The sequence below is a fragment of the Notechis scutatus genome, unplaced genomic scaffold, assembly GCF_049901735.1.
Source record: "Notechis scutatus isolate UNSWTSFEM ecotype Mainland unplaced genomic scaffold, rNotScu1.2 NSCUSCF75, whole genome shotgun sequence".
NCBI lineage: Eukaryota > Metazoa > Chordata > Lepidosauria > Squamata > Elapidae > Notechis > Notechis scutatus.
Genome location: NW_028263175.1, coordinates 53,134 through 74,030, shown reverse-complemented (window position 1 = coordinate 74,030; position 20,897 = coordinate 53,134). Strand labels below are relative to the sequence as shown.

General features: G+C 49.5%; 1 protein-coding gene across 7 annotated transcripts in view; it reads left to right on the top strand.

The window, feature by feature from the left end:
• The window catches only part of LOC148128439 (vomeronasal type-2 receptor 26-like), a 30,798-nt gene extending 22,117 nt beyond the window's left edge, over nucleotides 1–8,681 (top strand). For 6 of the 7 annotated variants that reach the window (XM_087949093.1, XM_087949092.1, XM_087949090.1 and 3 more), the window contains 2 exons: nucleotides 6,020–6,146; nucleotides 7,000–8,437. In XM_087949093.1, the coding sequence (XP_087805219.1) occupies nucleotides 6,020–6,146; nucleotides 7,000–7,094 (222 nt within the window). In that variant the 3' untranslated portion in view covers nucleotides 7,095–8,437. Of the gene's footprint in view, nucleotides 1–6,019; nucleotides 6,147–6,999; nucleotides 8,474–8,586 lie in introns of those variants that run through there. The other variant, XR_015746401.1, reaches the window with a different exon arrangement.
• Nucleotides 8,682–20,897: the final 12,216 nt, after the last annotated feature.

The following is a 20,897-nucleotide window of genomic DNA, read 5'->3' as shown; positions in this document are numbered from 1 at the left end:
AAGGTTCCGTTCTATTGGGGTGAAGACGATCATGGCAGCTTCACGTGCGAATTTATCGGCACGCTCATTGCCCCTGTGTATGTCCGTTACTACCCTCTGGTGTCCACGGCAATGTATGACTGCCACCTTGCTCGGGGCCCACACACTGTCTAGGAGACGTAATATCTGTGGACCATATTTAATATCTTTACCCCCTGCCGTAATAAGTCCCCTTTCCTTATACAGAGCTCCGTGAACTTGGACGGTAAGAAAGGCATACTTTGAGTCTGTATATATGTTAACAGCCAAACCATCAGCTAGTTCAAGGGCTCGTGTGAGCGCATGCAATTCAGCTAGTTGGGCACTGGTGCCCGGGGGCAGTGGTGCAGCTTCCCATACCTCATCTAGAGTGACCACAGCATACCCTGCTTTCCTAATCCCCTCGTGTAAGTAACTAGTCCCATCTGTGAATAAGGTGTAGTCAGGAGCAGAGAGGGGCACATCCTTCATGTCAGGGCGACTAGCATACGTTTCCTCAATTGTGTGGATGCAGTCATGAACTAATTCTGTGTCAGGCTCGGGCAAGAGTGTGGCAGGGTTCAAGGAGGTGGATTGGGTAATGGTTACCATGGGGTTGTGAGTGAGGAGTGCTTGGTACTTGAGCATTCGGGGTTGGTCAACCACAAGTGTCCCTTCATTTCCAAAACCGATCTAAGGGCATGGGGGTTCGAATATCCAATTGCTGACGAAAGGTCAATTTACTGGCCTCTTGGGTCAGGAGGGCTGTCCCAGCCACAGCCTTAAGACAAGTGGGCCACCCTTGGCAACATTGTCAAGTTGTTTAGACAGGTATGCCACAGGGCGGTGCCAAGTGCCAATGACCTGGGTGAGGACGCCCACTGCAACATTCCGTTTAGTGTCCACAAATAGCTGGAATGGCTTTTCCAAATCTGGGAGGCCTAAACTAGGAGCTTGCAATAGAGCCTGTTTGAGTAAGAGGAAGCTGGCTTCCTCCTCACCGGCCCACTGGAGTGGGTCTTTATCGGCCCCTTTGTGGCCTCATAGAGAGGTTGTGCAATGAGGCTAAAGTTGGGAATCCATATACGACAGAACCCTGCCGCTCCCAGAAATCCCCTCAAGTCTTTTCTGCTAGTTGGCCTAGGAAGTTGACAGATAGCCTCCTTGCCGCATGGCCTAGTGTCCTCTTCCCTTGTTCAATGTCATAACCCAAATACCTGACCTTCTGTAAAACTAATTGTGCTTTGTTCCTAGAGGCTTTATATCCTAAACTCTGCAAGAGGGAAAGTAAGTTTCTGGTATTGTCCCAGCAGAGTTCCTCATTGAGTCCTGTCACTAGGAGATCATCTACATATTGCAACACCACGTCAGGGGCTGGGGTGTGCAATGCTTCTAGATCCCTGGCCAGAGCTGCCCCAAAGAGAGTTGGTGAATTTTTAAACCCCTGAGGCAGCCTTGTCCAAGTGTACTGCTGTTTTCGTCCTGTGACGGGATTCTCCCATTCAAAAGCAAACAAGTGTTGGCTATGTTCATGGATGGGTATGGTGAAAAAGGCATCCTTCAAATCTATGACCGAGAACCACTGAGCGGCCTGGGGAATTAGGCCTAGTATCACATATGGATTGGGCACCACCGGATGGATGGTCACCGTGGCCAAATTAACAGGCCTGAGATCCTGCACCGCCTAAAGCGGCCATCCCCTTCGGGATGGGCAATATTGGGGTATTCCAAGGAGACTCAGTTGGCACTAGAATATTATGTTCCAAATATATGTCAATAATATCCTGAATAGCCTGCATAATGTGGCGTGGATACGCCCTCTGGCGAATCCTCACGGGGTTTTCATCGGCACTTCCTCTACCAGAATGGGTGGATGATGAGCTGCAAAGCCGGGGGTTATCTTCTGCTCACAAATGAGGAACTTGGAACTGTCTCCACGTTTCCTCTTTCCTGTTGCTGAGATCTCTAGCGACCATAAGCCGCCAGGATTCCTCTAAGGGTACAGACAAATTCAACTTCCCATAACCCAGGTGCATGGAGCCGTCTTCTTTGAAGGATATTTGTGCTCGTAATTTACAAAGTAAGTCTCTTCCTAATAATGGGATAGGGCAATCGGGCATGTAGACAAACTGATGAGTAATAGCTTGGCCCTTTACTGTACACTCAAGGGGTTCTAAGAAGGGGCGTTGGGATGTACTCCCCGTTGCCCCTTGGATATTAATAGTCTGCCGAGAGGCTTGGGCCAAAGGCTGAGTTAGGACGGATCGGGTGGCTCCAGTATCTACCAAAAATGTGACAGGCTTGCCTCCCACTTTCAGGCTGACCATGGGTTCTGGGAGGCTTTCTGAACCCGGTCGGTTTCATTCCCAATCCTCAACCTGAGCCAAGCCCACAAGGGGAAGTCTTCCTAGACCCCTTCTCCCCTCCTGTCTTCCCCTGCCTCTCTCCACTGGCCTCCTATGGCCATCTTCCACCACAAAGGAGAGATTCCGTGGGGGCCCATTCTGTCTCCAGGCCTGTCCCTATTATTCTTTTCAGGGCACTCCCTTTCCAATGGCCTTGCCTTTTACAGAAGGCACACTGATTAGGCCTATTTCCCATCTTCCCCCCTTTGCAGACTGTTGCCCCTAGTCTGTAGGCCTGGCCCTGCACCTCGTGGGACATAGGCCTTCCCTCTTGTAGGGCCTGCAATGGCTGCCGCGAGTAACTCGGCCTTCCGTTGCATTTTTTGATCTTTCTTTTTATTTTCTTCTTTGTCCCTATTGGCAAATACCTTGCGGCCACTTCCATCAGCTCGCTCATGGGCTTTCCCAGGGCACCCTCAAGACGTTGCAATTTACGTCGTATGTCCAAGGCACTCTGGGAAATGAATGCCATAGTCATCATACGCGCGTTCTCAGGGGCTGAGGGGTCTATAGGGGTGTACATATGGTATGTCTCTACCAGCCGGGTATAAAATGCTTCTGGGCTCTCGGTGGGTTCCTGCAATACTAAAGCTGGCTTTGACATATTAATGACAGGCTTTCCTGCAAGGCGAATGGCTCGGACTACAAGGGACTGGTAATCCCTCAATCGTGTTTTCCCTTCATCAGTGTAAAGATCCCAGTCTGGGTTATTAGATGGGTATTTCTTATCCATGAGATCAATTAAAGAATGATTCAGTGTAACATCAGGTTTTAATATTTCACTGATTGCATTCCTAATTTTCTCCCTTTCCTCGGGGCTGAACAATGTCCCCATGAGTTGTTGGACATCTAGCCAATTGGGATTATGGGCATCCATTATTGTTTTCACTAAGTCTGCCACTTCCATAGGTTTTTCACTGAATGGGCCGTAATGTAACTTCCAATTTAACAGGTCTGAGGAAGTGAAAGGTACATGCTGGAATAATGAGAGTGTGACTGACTCAGAGGGATTCCTAGGGTTAATGGCCAGTTGATCTACCTGCGCATTTTTAGTACTCTTAACCAAGGTGGGGGGTGATTCAATAGGTCCAGCCACACATCAATGTATGGTGCCTGATCTGGATGTCCTAGAGTAGGGTGGAAGACCAAGCGGTGCACCTGTACTGCAGTGGGGATGTCAAATGTACCTATAGTGGGCCACCCAAACCCAAATGTGGGCCACTCTGTCTCACAAAACTTTCGTAATTTTAATCTACTCCACTTATACCCGTAATCTTGTGATTGGTATGCCTCTTTGAAATGTTTTAACATAACCTCCAAGGGAGTGACAGGAGTGCTTTCCTTACCACCCATAAGCCACCCTATTAACCAGACAAGACAGTTTGAGGGAAAGGGTTGAAGAGGGGTTGAAGTAGGGGTCTCTCCTTCTCCGGACACACCAAGGAGTCACATCCACACACACCGACCCAAGGAGCCGGATGCACACGGTCTCCAATGGGAACTGCGGGCACCACTCGCTTACTGACCCACGGTGCTGGACACTCACAGTCACCAATGGGAACTGCAGTAGTCTTTCTTCACAATCAGGTCTGACAATTCCACCCACCTTACCTTTTAAGAGAGGGTGATCAGTCCTCTCCTCCGTCCCTGCTTATAGGGAGGGATTATTTTCCCAGTGCAATACTTGCCTGCAGGCGTCTTCCTTTTTCACAGCTGGCCAGCCCCAGTCCTGTTCCTCTCACCCTTCAGTAGTGGTTCTTGGAGGTGCTGATCGCCGATGCCAGGGAACAGAGGTCTAAGGAAGTCCCTCGGATTCAAATGTCTGATGGCGCCTGGGATGTTCCCCACAACTCACCGATACTCTGGCAGTCGGGATGGACCCCTCCAGAGGGCCTCAGGGCCCCTAGAGTCCCGGCGGAGTCGCCATTAAATGTAGCAGCAAATCATATATCGAAGACAGGACTCAAGACCACGGAAAAGGTGGAGGAAATCAGGTTTATTGCGCAACACGTTCAGAGCATTAGCATGACAAATTCTGAACACCCAGCTGCATCTGGGGTGGTTTCTTTATATCCAGAATGACCTCAGCATAGGTCTGGGCGTTTACCTTTAACACTTTCACAAATTACGGTCAACTGATTATACATGCATCTTAGGACAGATAAATGCAATATCCTGTGTTACGGCAGGAACACAAAAGAGGATATGTTTTTCTTGCTTATTCTGTTATCTTACACCAACAGTAATTTTCCATTCCCATCCGTAGTTGCAAGAGAAGCAGAGCTTTACTTCCTTAAAATATAAGTTCCTTATTTTCGCAACAAACAAAATACAGAAGTAAATGTGACCCTGAGTTGGTTCTAACCTATGACCTAGATTTCTATAATGTCCATATTTTATATGCCTTAATTGGTCCTGCTTCAGGACCACCAGAAGGCCACTTCCCCGCTTCTCAACGGCGTTCCTGTGCCGACCAATGCAGGACTCTCCATCTCTTTCTCCAAATTCTCCCTCAACTTCGAAATGACGACACCTGTTGCCGACATGGGTACGACTGGGCTGCCGGTCACCTTTACCCCCCACCCCACTTGCCTTTTGCTGCTGCCACCTGGACCCCTAACCCCCAGCAGGTAAGGCCCAGCACCTGCGGTGAATCCCAGCTAAATTTCACTGTACCGGAGGACAGGTGGAGAGGCTCATGTTCTCCTGCTGCTGGGAAAGCAAGAGAGTCTTTCCCGGCACAGCGAAAAGTTTGCAACTTCCCCTCCAATAGGGAAATGGGTGGCTCTGGGCAGCAGAGAAGCAGCCCGCTTGAATCCAATTTATCTCTGCCGCCCAGAGCTGTGCCGGGAAAGACTCTCTTGCTCTCCCAGCAGTAGGAGAACATGAGCCTCTCCACATGTCTTCCAGTACAGCGAAATGTAGCTCGGGTCCCCACCAGTCTGCATCTCGCCCCCCGCCTGGAGTCACTGCAGCTGCTGGGCCTTATCTGCTGGGGGTTAGGGTGGCAGGTGGCAGCAGCAAAAGGCAAGTGGGGTGGCGGGTAAAGGTGATTGGTAGTGGCAGGTAGGCGTCTGGGCCCCGGAGCTTGCAGAGCCTCACTCACCCAGGGAAATCAGGCAGGGCCACAGCGGAAGGCATGCAGCAATGGCTGGCCTGGCAAGTGGGCAAAAGCAAACTGCAGGCGATGCTGTGCATGCACGATAAAGACTGACTGGGAGCGGAGGGGAGGGGCGGGCAGAGAGGGGCGGGGCCAGTCAGTGGTGCAATTTGCTGGTTCTCTGAACTGCGCAGAATCATAACAACTGGTTCTATGGAACTGGACAGAACCAGTAGAATCCCACCACTGGTTCCATCTCTCCAGACTTTTCTATTTAATAAAGGCCTTTTTTTTGGCAATGTGAGATGCCAAAAGCAAAAGAGAGGAACTAAAGGAGAAATCTTCCAGAACTTATATCTCCAACCATTTGTAATTAGTGAGAGGTTTTGTATTTACTTAAGTGAAGACCAGAGGCTAATATCTAATATCTTGTCTTATATCCATTTTTACCTCCATTTTCCATGGACGGAGAGTCCTAACACATTTCCTTTGGCAATCCTATTTTTTTTCTGCTCAGTCCTTTCCTCAATCTGAATGTGTGGAAAGTTGTCATCCTGGATTTGTCAAGAGGGCTCGAGAAGGAGAGCCAGTTTGCTGCTACGACTGTGTTCCTTGTCCGGAGGGGACCTTCTCCACTCAGAAAGGTGGGTGACACCAGAGGAAAATGGGAGGACTGGTGGAACTGGATCCATCGAGAGAATTGTCATGAAAGTGTGAATTAAAAAACACTGTGAAGCTGAATTGGTTTCTGGTTTATTTCCGAAATGCCCCGTTTCTTATCTAAACAGAAGAGCAAAAAGACTGTGAAGGAAGGGCTGGATAGAGAGAGGTGGCTGTGGCAGATTGGGCAAGTTTTACTACTGCCAGAGAAAATATTTCTTCTTTTTAGCTTGGATGTGTCCTTCCTTCCACATTGACTTCTCCAGGAACACCTGAGTTCCTTGAAACACGAGGAATGGTTTTAGGTCCACCTCCTGAAAGGAGGATTGCAATGCAGTCTACATGGGTTCCCTTTGAGGAACACTGAAAAGGTGTTGCTGATATACGAGATACACAATATGGTGGCATGGATAGTTATGCCTGTATGTGTCTGCACCTGTATCACCACTGCTCCAATGGCCATTCCAAATTATTTGCAACAGTCACTTGATCTGCCAGCCACCTCTTAGGCAAGTATGACAATAATTGCCATCTTGCATTCTCTAGAAAGATTAATTGATTCATTATTTTCCTTTAGTAATGGAGGTTCCTATCAATATTCTGAACATTACAAAGGAAATCTTTCAAGTCCAAAGCTTCCCTCAATTTCACAGCCTATCAAAAATATACTGTAGCTATATTTTTTTTTGAAAAAGTGATAAACTTATTTTTTGTCTCTGGAGATATTAAGAAATCCATCCCGGAAAATGCTCCTGATAATCACTTGTTCCCAAAGAATGTATAATATATCTTGAAATGCAAAGGACAAAGAAATATGGGGTTGTTTTTTTTTCTCAGATACAGAAAAATGCACCAAATGTCTGGATGATAAATTCCCAAATAAAAAAAAGAGTCCAATGTATCCCCAAAGTTATAACCTTCCTGTCTTATGAAGAACTTCTGGGCATCATCCTGGTTTCTTTTGCCCTATTCTTGTTCCTAACCACAGGCCTTGTTTTAATCGTCTTCATTAAATACCGAGAAACTCCCCTTGTCAAAGCCAACAACCGGGACCTCTCCTACATCCTCCTGGTCTCCCTCCTGCTTTGCTTCTTGTCTCCTCTCTCTTCATTGGTCAACCAAGGAAAGCCACCTGCCTTCTCCGACAAACGGTCTTCAGCATCATCTTCTCAGTTGCCGTTTCTTCTCTCTTGGCCAAAACCATCATGGTGGTGCTGGCTTTCCTGGCCACAAAACCAGGAAACCGAGCAAAGAAATGGTTGGGGAAGAGCTTGGCCAACTCCATCATCCTGTCTTCTTCTGGTGTCCAAGTTATCATCTGCTCCATCTGGCTGGGAGTTTCTCCCCCCCTTCCCTGACTCTGACCTCCTCTCCCAGCCTGGAGAGATCATCCTGCAATGCAACCAAGGGGCCGTTGTCATGTTCTACACCACCCTCAGCTACATGGGCTTCCTGGCTGCCGTCTGCTTCACGGTGGCTTTCCTGGCCAGGAATCTGCCTGGGGCCTTCAATGAAGCCAAGTTGATCACCTTCAGCATGCTGGTCTTCTGCAGTGTCTGGGTGACTTTTGTGCCCACCTACCTGAGCACCAAAGGGAAACACATGGTGGCTGTGCAGGTCTTCTCCATCCTGGCCTCCAGTGCTGGTCTGCTGGGCTGCATCTTCATCCCCAAGTGCTACATTATCCTTCTGAGGCCAGACCTGAACACAAAGGAGCATCTCACAGCCAGAACAAATGTAAAAACATGAGATATAACATCATTATGATAGTGGAAGAATTGTTAATGTTTCTTTTATTTGATTTCCATTTTGATAGTATGCAGGAGTCAAAGAAAATGATATCTATATGTTTCAAAATGGGGAATTGTTGAACGACTGGAATTCTCCCTTTCAATAAATATTGCTAAAGAGACCGCTGTAAAATTCAGAGGAATTCAGCTGTTCAGCAACAGCTACTGAACATGATACCTTATAAAAAACGATTGACGCACTTGTTCCCACTGACAGCAGCTAAACATGTGGGTGGGTGGTGAGAGAATGTGTAGGAAAAGAGGTCAGGAGGAAGCTGTGGGAACCAAACACCAGCCTGGTTGCCTGATCCTCTCCCTAAAAATGCCAGAATGATGTGAAATGCCATGCTTGACTGGCTCCCAGCTGAGGAGGGAAATCTTCATCCCTCTTATATGAGTCTTTCTTGATTTCCTGATAAAACCCCCTTTGCAGAAAGAATTCAGCAGAACAGCTGTCTGGGATTTCAGTTTGGGATTGTATGTACTTCACAGCAAAAAAAAAGTAAATAAAAAAATTAAGTGTGTAAATTTTTTGTGCAACTATTTCATAGTCTCAATTACAGTTACATTGCATAATAACTCATACAAATAACTTTGTAAACCAACCGACACACTGCTTGTACACTTATGAAAGAAAGTTGGATGTTTTTATGTTTGTTTGTTTTTGTTTGTCTTTAAAAACCAATAAAACTTGTTTATAAAAAAAAATTAAGTGTGTAAAGAAATTTCCACTGTATATTTTTTTTCTTTCATCAACCAGAGAAATAAAATAGCCATTTTCAGGCTCTTTAATTTTCCACTCTACAATTTGTACCTAAAGCATTTCTCTGCTCCTCCTCCAAGCCTGTCTCGTCTGTGAAGGGCTGGAGAAGATGTCCAGAGAAAGGGGACCTTGGGACTCTTCCCAGGAGGAGGTTGCAGGGATCCTGTCTCAAGGCAGCCGCATCATTGACCAGGTCACAAACCTCCAATGCTGCATAATGTTCATCCAGGTCCAAGAAGGGGCTGAATAAGTGGGAGGGACTTCTAGGTTTCTAGGAAGAGGCACCCATGGAAGCTGCTCTGCTCTTCAACCACAGATTGCTGGTCAATTGGGAATCCATTTTTATGTCTCATAAAGGCTCCTAACTGCGAATACGATCCCTTTGCAAATTCCATTTGAAGGAGATAAGAAAAGCTCTGGTGGATCAGAAGAAGGTCAGTCTAAGATTCACACAAATCCCTCTGGTTTTCGCACAAGCAGTAGAAGAAGGCCGAGATTTGTGGCTTTGTGCCACATGGATGAGGGGTTTATCCAGAGGTGGAATTCAATAGGTTTTGACCAGTTGTGGAGAACTGGTACTGGAAATTTTGAGTGGTTCGGAGAACTGGCAAATACCGCCTCTGACTGGCCTTGCCCCCATCTCTTCTCTGCCTCCCACTGAGTCCCAGCTGATCGGCTGGATTGGTTGCCCTGCACAGGAGAACGGAGCTGGAAAGCAGGTTAGTCGGGAGAGGAAGGAATGGGCTTTTGAAGTAACTTTCCACTGCCACGCCCACAAAGCCCCGCCCACAAAGCCATGCCCACAGAACCAGTAGTAAAAAAAAATGATCCCCACCACAGCGATTATCCCACAATTTCACTTTCCTCCATCACTACCCACAACATTGGACACTCGGCCATCTCACACTCTAGGAATCTCCAATTTTAGTATCTCACATTAATCTGAGAAAATGTTTCCAAATTTCCCACCCCAAATTCAATAAGAACTAAGGCAGGACTGGAATTCAAAAGTCTCCTGGTGATCCGCTCAAAGTCCCCCAGGAAGTTTTCCTGCCTGAGGGAGGATTAGAACTCAAAGCCTCCCGAATCTTGGCCGAAACAACCAACAAGTTCTAAATCAATTATTGTCAGGAAGCTCACTCAAATTGACCGGCAATTCATGCAAAAAAATTAGGCTGTGCGTTTCCCAGAAGATGGGTAGGCTCCATAAACAATGCCATTGTTTCATTTGAGGAATGAAGGCGGAGATGGAAGGTTCTGGAAACGCCATTTTACAGGATGCACCTTCTTTAGGCCCGACTGCCCCTGTTTTTCTTTGTACAACACCTGAGCTAAGGAATCTCTGAAACATTGTCTTGGGTTTAGGTCCAGGGGCCACAGGAGAAGTCTCCCATCCTAAAACGTATCCTGATCCCTTTCTATTTTGAGTGCACCATGATGGGTCTGTCCCCATTCTTGGGAAGGGGACATATTGTGTGGGTGTGTTTGCTGTGTATATTGACAACATGCAATTTTTAGGGGAACCTTTGAAAGTGAGCTCAGTCTTCTCCTAAACTGTGAGCCCTATCTGACCATCACAACACCCGAAGGACATCCAGATATACACAAAGCCTTGTTTTTCTATGCTTCAAGCATGGACATCAATCTGATCATCAGTCCACTCATATTTTATCTTTTTGGAATGTGCAGTAAGTTTAACACATACTAAATCTCACACGTGGTCATTTTGCCATTCTAGGACCGTTTGCTTTTTTTCTATCAGCTGCCTGTTGTCTTTCCGCCTTATTCCTTGGATGGCTCTAAAGACCACAAAGCTAGAACTTCTTGGAAAAATCCATCACTTGTTTATACCAAGAACAATCCAAGTTCATTTGCTTAATTTTCATGGTCCAACTCTGCCCTTTTCATCCCAGTTTCACGGTGGGCAACACCCATTCATCAAGGAGATGTAATGGTGTAGCCACTGGATGCAGATATTTGCTTGTTATGATACAAGAGTGTTGCGTTGGTCTGGCATGAGTGAGCAAAGAGATGGGATTCCCCTGCTTCCTCCTTAAAATATTTTAAAATAAATACTTTTCTTCCTTATCTGCATGATTGGCCTTCAGTGGACATGATTGTAGATGACCAGGAAGAAAAAAAGGGAAGATTACCGAGTTTATGCAGTAATCCTCAGATCTAGCTTTGCTTTCGCTGTGACTGCTTGGCTTTAGTGAAAGCATACCTTTTACTAGATGCAACTCGACTGCAAATGGAGATGAGTCTTTCTTTCCTGAAGGTCCAATCTGGGCTGGGCCTGATAACGGCTCACCTGCTTGGCTTCAGTGCCTTCTCTTTGGCTGCGGGTGGTTCTCTTGAGGATGTCCATGCATCTGGGAAGGGTGAGGAGATGGCTGCTGCAGCTTTTGAGCAAAAGGCCATAGGGGACAGGAGATATCGGAATAACTCAACTGGGCCCAGGAGTTCCTGGACGAAGCCGCTTGCCACTCTTTGCCTCTTCCTTCTTCTTCTGAAAACATCACCAGAAAATTCAAAAGGTGAACAGTAACAATGATTTGGGTCTTATTAACCAGAGCTGGGGAGGAGAGAGATGACTGGAGAATATTGGATGGCCTCTTCTAGAGGAAGGGATGAAAACAAACAAACAGAAAGAAAAGTGAAAGCTTTCAGGCTTTCTACTGCCCACCTCCTCATTTGTGGCCCAAAATGTCTTCATCATCAACGTTTGCTAGGCCAGCCCCTTTTGGCACCCCAGGGACCCCCACAGTTGCATTCAGCAGGCAACTTGAAGAAGAAGAGGGTGTAAGTCCATCAATGGGGATTGGACAGCCACTTGTCTGACATGGTATAGGGCAGGGGTGGGATTCAATTGTTTTAACAACCAGTTCTGTGGGCGTGGCTGGGTGGGCATGGCTTCTTCTTTTTTGCAGCACCCCCCTTGTTTTTGGGCCTCCTGGACCTCAGGGAAGCCTCCTGGGGGGCGTTTTTGTTTCCAGAAGTCTTCCCTGGGGCCCAAGAAGGCACAAAACAGAGCACAGGGTGGGGCGCGCAGCATACATACACATCCCACACCCCCTTTTGCCTCCTGGGCCTCAGGGAAGTGTTCTTGTCAGATTCCTGCCGCCGCCGCAGCCTTGCAAACTGGAAGTCAAAAGGCGCCTTTTCTTTTGAGCGTCTCATCCAATCACAGCGCTCCTTGTTCCTTTGGGTTTGTGGTAGAACGAAGAGAATAACAGTTATAATGACGGCGCCCCATCTTAGTCTCTTCCAAAGAGGCTCCGTTGTACAATGAGGAGAATAACGGTCATAATCAGGGTGTAAAATATGATGGATATTTTAAAAAAAGACCCGACACAGACATTGCACTGTCGCTGTAGAAATGGAACTTGATGTACGACAAAGGAATAAAATAATTTTTAAAATCCATGCAAGTTCATAGCCTCCAGCATGTCTTATAATGGATTCCATAGTAAATGTTTTGCTGTGTGGAAAAAGCACAAAAAGCCACAAACACAATTCCCTAAATAATAGGGGGGGGCTGCTGAATCCCCCGGGGGAGCCTCTTCCTCAGCGGCGGGGCTGCTCTGGAAAAGGGGCGCCAGGCCAAACCCCTTATAAAGGATTGCCGCGGCTCCTAGGACATGCACTGAACTATATCTAAATAAAGAGCTGAACGTTACCAAATGGTCTCGCGTCTCATTGAGAACCGATCTGCCCCGATCTAACACTGGCGACGAGGATGGGATCATGAGACAAAAGACCAACCAAGCACGTGGTGAAGCGGCACAGCACAACCGGCAGCATGGCCAGCAGTACCTCGCCACCCGCACCCTTCAACCCTGCTGCTGAGGATTGGGAATCTTACACCGATAGATTCCAAATGTTCCTAGAATGCAGCAACCTCAAGGATGCCAATGGCCAGGAAAAAAAGGGCCGTCTTCCTGACACACTGCGGGCCTGTTCAAATGGCCAAAGCCCTGGCCAAACCAGCTGATGTCAAAGAAATGGATTGGGACGATCTCGAGCCCAAACAAAGAACCATTATGACCCTGCCGTGCCCATCCTCACCTGGAGGCACGACTTCTACCGGCGGGACCAGCACGAGAGCGAGGGCCTCAGCGATTTTGTGGTGGCGCTGAGGTACCTCGGGGGCCTATGTGACTTCACTGACCTCGACGAGGCCTTGCGAGACCGCGTCGTCCTAGGACTCCAGGACCCCGTCCTACAGAGCTGACTCATGGCAAAGGGCGACATCTCCCTCGCTGATGCCCTCGCCGAGGCAGCTGCCGCCAAAGCAACCCAAAAATCGGCACCCCGGATGCGGCAGGCGAACATGGCTGACCGGCCAGCAGCCATCGAGACGGCCCCAGCACCAGAGAAACGCACAGAAACCGGACATCGGGAAACTGTCACCACCCACTATGGTGATGTCGACTCCTTCTCGGATACTGAGGAAGAAGAGGAGGAGATCCACCGACTCCAGACAGCGCGAGATCGGCGGGAACCGAGGGGACGTAAGTTGAGGTTCCAGTGTGCCGGCTGCAGAGGCTATCACCCCTGCTCGGAATGCCGTTTTCTCGATGCCTTCTGCCGGCATTGCGAAAAGCGGGGGCACATTGCCAAGGTGTGCTGGAACAAACGGAACTACAGCCCACGACGACGATAGGACAGCCCCAGACGGCGAGACGGCACGCCCCCCAAGGCCGCCACACAGAGAGCCGGGATGGCCGGAGCAAGTGACTCAGCGAGGCGAGATGGAGGAGGAGACACATCAAACAGTCGTTATTGGCCATTCCTCAACCATCGACGCCTTTCCTGGCACACAATCAAGCGCCTGGTGCCTACCATCCGCCGCCGCGAGCTGGAAAGCCAGAAGCTAACCCTCAAGGACTACCAGGGAAACCGTATCCCTGTAGTCAGAGTCAGACATTTTAAAATCACATTCAAGTGGCGTACGGAAGTGTTGCCACTCACCATCGTCGACCAAGACCGCCCGAGCCTCGTGAGGGACTTCCAAGAGGTCTTCGACAACAGCCTAGGCAAGTACCGGGGGTCCCCAATTTCATTTAATCTAGACCCTAGCATCGCCCCAATCCGCCTTAAACCACGGCGAGTGCCATTCGCACTCAAACCCAAGATAGATGAGCAACTAGATAAGCTCATCGTGCAAGGATTGTTGGAACCAATTGATCACGCCCGGTGGGAGACCCCCATAGTCACAACCATGAAGCCAGATGGGTCCGTGAGAATCTGCGGTGACTACAAGGCCACCCTCAACCATGCGCTCCAACAGAGTGCCTACCCCGTCCCAGTGGTACAGCACCTTCTGCACTCACTGGGGTGAGGTCAGGTCTTCACGAAACTCGACCTGGCACAAGCCTACCAGCAACTGCCGGTCGATGCCGCAACTGCAGAAGCTCAGACCATTGTGACCCACCGAGGGGCTTTCCGGTGTAACCGACTCCAATTCGGGGTCAGCGTGGCGCCAGGGGTTTTTCAGAGCCTAATGGAGAGGCTACTGCAAGGCATAAAAGGGGTGGTGCCCTATTTTGATGATGTGTTAGTGGCCGCTATGAACAAGAAACAATTGGAAGCCCGACTAAGGGAGGTACTAAAAAGACTCAAAGACTCAGGACTAAAGGTTAAGAAAGAGAAATGCCAGTTGCGGGCGGAAAGGGTCGAATTCCTGGGGTACCTCCTAGACAGACACGGGATCCACCCCACAGAAAAAAATCTCAGAGCCATCAAGGAAGCCCCCAGACCAAGAAACAAAACCGAACTGCAGGCTTTTCTAGGGCTCATTAACTTTTACAATGTTTTCCTGCCCCAAAAGGCGACCGTGGCGCAACCGTTGCATAGGCTGTTGGACAAAACAGCCACCTGGACCTGGTGGAAGCGGGAAGAAAACGCTTTCACATACAAAAAAAACCTACTAACATCCGATGCAGTTCTCATCCAGTATAGCGAGACCCTGCCGCTGACTGTGACATGCGACACGTCAGCCTTTGGCGTCGGAGCCATCCTCAGCCACAAACTACCGGACAGGAAGGAAGCACCCATCGCCTTCTTCTCGAGGACACTTTCCAAACCGAAATGAAACTACAGTCAGCTGGACAAGGAGGCCCTAGCAGTCATCACCGGCATCAAAAGATTCCATGAGTACCTTTATGGTAGGACTTTTTCCATCGTCACCGACCACAAGCCACTGCTAGGGATCCTGGCAGGGAACAAGGCCACCCCGAACATCCTATCACTGAGGATGACAAGGTGGTCCGAGTTCCTTGCCGCCTACAATTACCAGCTGACACATCGACCCGGCAAGGACATCTCCCACGCAGACACATTGAGCCGTTCCCCCTTGCCAGACCTAGAGGACGACCCGGCACCCACAACGACAACCCTGCAAATAGAGACTTTGCCCAACCCACTCCTGACAGCGCCAGACATTGCCAGAGAAACCAATAAAGACAAACGGCTGGCGCGGGTCTTGAGCTGGGTGGGAAAAGGGTGTCCGGAAGATGACAGAGACGAACAATTCAAACCCTTCCAGAACCAACAAACTGAACTCTTTACCCAGAAGGGCTGCATACTTTGGGGGGACAGAGTTGTAATTCCAGAGACTTTGCAGAAAAGGGTTTTGTCAATGTTGCATGAGGGGCACCCAGGTATGGTTAAAATGAAAAGCCTGGCCAGGAGCTACGCCTGGTGGCCAGGAATGGACAAACAAATAGAAAACTGGGTAGCCACATGCAAAAAATGCCAGGAGACTAGACCAAGTCCCGCCTCCGCCCCGATCTGAGAATGGGAGACTCCAAGGGGGCCCTGGTCTAGAATCCACATAGACTTCACGGGGCCGACCAAGGGACACATGTTCCTGATCACTGTCGATGCTTACTCCAACTGGTTGGAGGTAAGCACCATGGAATCAACAACCACAGAAGCCGTCATTAAGAAACTGAGCAAACTCTTTGCCACAGACGGCCTGCCAGATGTGCTAGTGTCGGATAACGGGCCACAGTTTACTGCACTAGCATTCGAAAAGTTCCTGGCAGAGCAGGGGATACGCCATGCATTAACCGCGCCCGCTCATCCGGCGGCGAACGGGCGGGCGGAACGCATGGTTCAATACACTAAAAATACCATCCAAAAAATTGAAACCGGCAACATACAAGAAAAAATAAATAAAATGCTGTTCATCACACATCACACCCAGCTCAACCACAAACAAAAGCCCAGCAGAGTTACTAATGGGCAGAAAACTAAGATCCCCATTAGACAAAATGCACCCCACGTATAACCCTGAGAAACCCCCGGACTCATCCAGCAAATACAGAACATTCAACATTCTGCCTGCCTTCGTTTCGGAGCAGCTTCGGCTGCTAAAAAGAGGCGAATAGTTATTATTCTCAGCTGAAGCTGCTCCCAAACAACCAGACAGGCAGGCAGGCAGAACGGAGCACTGAATTGAAGCGCACGCGGGCAGGCGGGGTGGGGGTAAACGGGCGCTTCGGAGGAGCTGCGGCGACAGGAAAAGCCACCCCCCCCCCGGCTTCTTTGAAGCAGTTTCTTCCTGGGCTGGTGGAGCAGCGAGAGAGCAACTGAGAGAGGAACGAGGCGGGAGGAAACCGGCTGCTGAGCCAGAGAGCAGGACAGGCTTCGGTTGCTTCCTCCCTCCCCTTCTTTCATTTGTGTCCTTGATCCCCGATCTCAGCAGCATTCACCGAAGGCAAAGAAAGCCGCCATATTTTTTTCTTTGCGGCCTGGTACAGAGTGCTCCACGGACCGGTACCGGTCCGCGGCCTGGTGGTTGAGGACCCCTGCTTTATGTCATTGCTTTCATCCAGTGCCAAAGAATATAATGTAAATGAATCCGCTTTTTTGTTTAGCTTGCTAGTTAAGTGTTCGTCAATTACTTCAACACGGCGAGTCACTGACCTGCGTGATAAGCTAATTTTTTCAAATTTGTTCTTGCTCTCGGGACATAAAATACTTGCTGTCTCTCCCATGCATTCTTTAAGAAACTCCCCTTCAGAGAAAGGCTTGCTGGCTTTTGCTAGTTTGAATGCCAGTAAATAACTTGTCTTCGTGCTTGCTTCTTGGATGGAAGTTGCTCGGATAAAGGTGTTTTGCTGAGCCTGCAAGCTAGCTACCAACCTATGAGCGGTAGCCGTACGTTCTGCGTTGAAAGGTTGCTGGCGTAATTAGCATGCTTGGTGGAAAAGTGACGCCTGATGTTGTATTCTTTTAAAACCGCAACGGTTTCTTGGCAAATAAGACATACAGCCTTTGACCGGACTTCAGTAAAAAGTATTTAGGCGTCCATTCTTTATTAAACACCCGGCACTCACTGTCGACTTTTCTTTTCTTTGACATTGCTGCAGATGGGTTCTGATCTGACCAGTAGAAGAAGAGCGATAATTGAAATGGCTCGGGCTCCGCAAAAAAAGTCACTGCGCCTAATGCGCAGACATGATATTCTTCCGATTAAAATCGAATTCCGATTTTTTGGGGAATCGCCCCCTTTCCCCTTCTTCTCCTCTTCCCCTCCCTCGGAGGCCCCCTGAGTCAGGAGTTGCTACCGCCGGTGCGGCTCGCGCGGCTCCAGTCCCGCGTTGCCTCAGGAAGGGAAAGGCAAAAAGGAAGAGCGCCGCGGCGCTTTGCAACGGCAGCAGCTGCACCGGAGGCTCAGGCTCAGCGGCTCCTGGTTTTGCCTTTCCTTCCCAAGGCAACGCGGGACTGGAGCCGCGTGGAGCTGCGCCGGCGTTAGCAACTCCTGACAGCCCCAGCCGGATACCTGAGTGGAGCCCGGGCGGAACTGCCTGTTGCTGCTGCGGGCGCTGCTGCGGGCGTCTGGCTGCCCAAGTAAAGAACCACACCAGCTCAGGGCAACTGTGAGGAGCAAGAGGGGAAGCCAAGGTGCTCATTTCATAGCACTCAACTTCACTCTCTTTTGCTCCAGTTAGGTGCTCCCGGCATGCACAAGGAGCATGAAGGGAGGCAAACACCGCACGGATGCATTTTAAAAGTCAGAGAACTTTGCCCAAGACTTCTCGTGTATTCAGGGGCTACACCTCTCCCAACGATGAGTTGGTGGTGATCTAACAAAACGTCTTCCAGCTCTTAAAGATTGATTTTAAGAGCGCCCCAATGGAAGAAGCCAAGAACGAGAACAAAAGTAGAGGCAGCGGGGGCAACAAGGGCATGTGATGGGTCCCTCCACGGTCCCTCCCAGGTGACAGCCAGGGCTTTGGCACCTACTTTTTTCCTGAGAGGTGCGGTGTCTGCCTCCCTTCATACTCCTTGTGGAGGGACACACATGCCCCGTCACCCCTGCCGCCACTACATTTGCTGGGCTTCTTCCATGGGGGCACTCTTAAAGTCGACCTTTAAGTGGTCCCGGAACATCCACCCACCTGCCCGGCACCCACCCTCCTGGAGCACGCTTTCTTCCTTCTCCTGGAGAACGTGCCTCTTCCAGCCCGGCCTGGCCTGGCTAGCCAGAAGTTGACCACATGTCCTGGGGCTTGTCTTGAGATGCCTGCAGCATGCTCTGTTCTATGTGTCAGGCCCAGCAAGTCCGAGCAGCTGGCGCATAGAACAGCGTCGTGCCGGACCATTGGAGAAGCGGAGCAAAGCCAGAGATTAGTAGCTGCCTCTTTCGGTGCAGAAAGCTTCCCCCAACCAGTCGGCTGGTCTCCTCCTCCTCAGCCATACAGAACAAACAGGCAGAGAAGGAGGAGAGCAGCTGGCCAGTTGGGGGTGGCTTCTTGTGCTGCAAAAGAGGCAGCTAATGATCTCCGGCTCCGCTCTGCTTCTCCAACATCCGCGCCACCCTGTTCTATGTGTCAGGCCCAGCAAGTCCGAGCAGCCAGCACATAGAACAGGGTGGTGCCGGACCATTGAAGAAGCGGAGCAAAGCCGGAGATTAGTAGCTGCCTCTTTCGGCGCAGAAAGCTTACCCCAACCAGCCGGCTGGTCTCCTCCTTCTCTGCCTGTTTGTTCTGTATGGCCGAGGAGGAGGAGACCAGCCGAGAAGAGCGCTGCCAGGCGGGGGCCATGTGGCACAGGGCAACACGCCACCACCCGGCCCTGGTGAGGGAAAGCAATGGGCGTTCCCTGGGCGGCCGCCTCGGCCCCGCCACCAGGGAAGCGGCTGCCCAGCTCCGAAGCTGATCCACACCTGACTGGCTGGAAAGGAAGGGTGTGTAGCGTTGGCGTTGTGTGTGCGATTTTTTGGCACACGGTGCGGGATCTCTTTTGGCCAGCCCCGATTTTTTTTTCAGAGAAAAATATTTTTTTTTCAGAGGCGAGCCAGATTAAAAAGACCAATGGGTCGGATGTGGCCCGTGGGCCATAGTTTGCCCACCCCTGGTCTAGATAGAGCATACGCCATGAAGTTCCTCCCCCTGGAATGTACTTCAATGAGAAATTAAACTGCTTAAAGTACTGGGCCCAGCGAACATGTTTAGGGGACAGCTTCCGAGGCGTTTTTAAGGCCTCCAAATTCTTATGATCAGTCCATACCTCAAACGGGTGTTTTGCTCCTTCAAAGAAATGTCTCCAAGTCAGTAGAGCCGAGCAAACTGCAAAAGCTTCTTTTTCCCAGACGGCCCACCTTCTTTTGGTTTCAGATAGTTTACGGGAGGTATAGGCACAGGGTTGTAAAGTCCCTTTCTCATTGATTTGAAGTAAAACCGCTCCAACGGCCACATCACTCGCATCGGCTTGGATCACGAAAGGAGCATCCATGTCCGGGTGCTTTAGCACTGGTTCTGCAGCAAACAGTCGTTTCAGCTTTTCAAAGGCTGCTTGGCACTCCATGGACCACTCCAACGGTTTGCTAGGCCTTGGCTTCGCCTCACCTTTAGTTTTTAAGAGATTGGTGATAGGCATTGCTATCTTAGCAAAAGCCGGGATAAATTGCCGGTAAAAATTAGCGAATCCCAAGAAACTCTGAAGTTGTTTTCTGATGTGTGGGGGGGCCCATTCCAACACGGCACGCACCTTCCCTGGATCCATTTCTATGCCCTCATGTGAGATGCGATACCCCAAATAGTTGATTTTCTCTTGATGGAACTCACATTTGGACAGTTTAGCATACAACTTAGCGGCTCGGAGTTTGTCTAGAACTGACCGCACTAGTTTCACGTGTTCATCCCAAGTTTCCGTGTAGATAAGGATGTCATCAAGTAAACCAAAAACCCCTTGTATAAATGTTCATGTAACACCTGATTGATCATCTGCAAGAATACGGCTGAGGCCCCCTGTAGGCCAAATGGGAGAACGTTGAATTGGAAACAACCCATCGGGCAGTTAAAAGCGGTTTTCAATTCATCTCCTTCCTTAATTGGAACTCGGTAGTACGCTTCTCTCAAGTCTAGCTTTGTAAAAATTTTTCCCTTGGCCAGGTGGGCCAGCATGTCCTTCATCAGGGGGAGGGGTACACGTTTTCCACGGAAATGGCATTCAGATTTCTATAGTCAACCACCAAGCGCATGGAGCCATCTTTCTTTTCACGGAACAATACTGGGGCCGCTACCTGGGGTCTAGCGGGTTGGATGAAACCACGTTCCAAATTTTTATCGATAAATGATCGCAGCTCTTCTAATTCCCGTGGTGTCATCGAATATAACTTCGGTTTCGGGAGCTTCACCCCAGGTAAAATTTCAATACTACAATCTGTTGACCGATGAGGGGGAAGCTCATCTGAGGCCTTCTCACTGAACACTTCCTTTAAATCCCAATATTCCTCCGGAATTTTCTCCTCCCCTTCAAGTTCTCAGTACCTGTGGAGGCTACCTCAACCGGATTCTGAAGTTTTGGCGGAGATAGCCCCTCCCTTTCCAGCCACTGGTTGGTATGTATGCTAACAACCCTTCCTCCAGTTGACGTGGGGTTCCACTTCCGGAGCCAGGGTAATCCCAGTATTAGTGATTGCTCCATCCCAGGGGCCACAATAAAACACAGGGTCTCTTTATGCTGTCCCATGGTCATTTCTATGGGTTCCATTATGAAGCGTGCAGGGCAGCCCCCGCCACTGATCCATCCAATTGGCAAAAGGCTATAGGCATTTTTAAAGGGCTTAGTCTTAAGCCCATTTTCTCTACTACTCGGGTTGATTACACACCTCGTGCACCCAGAGTCTAGCAAGGCTAGCATTTCCCCTTCGGCCCCGATGTGGG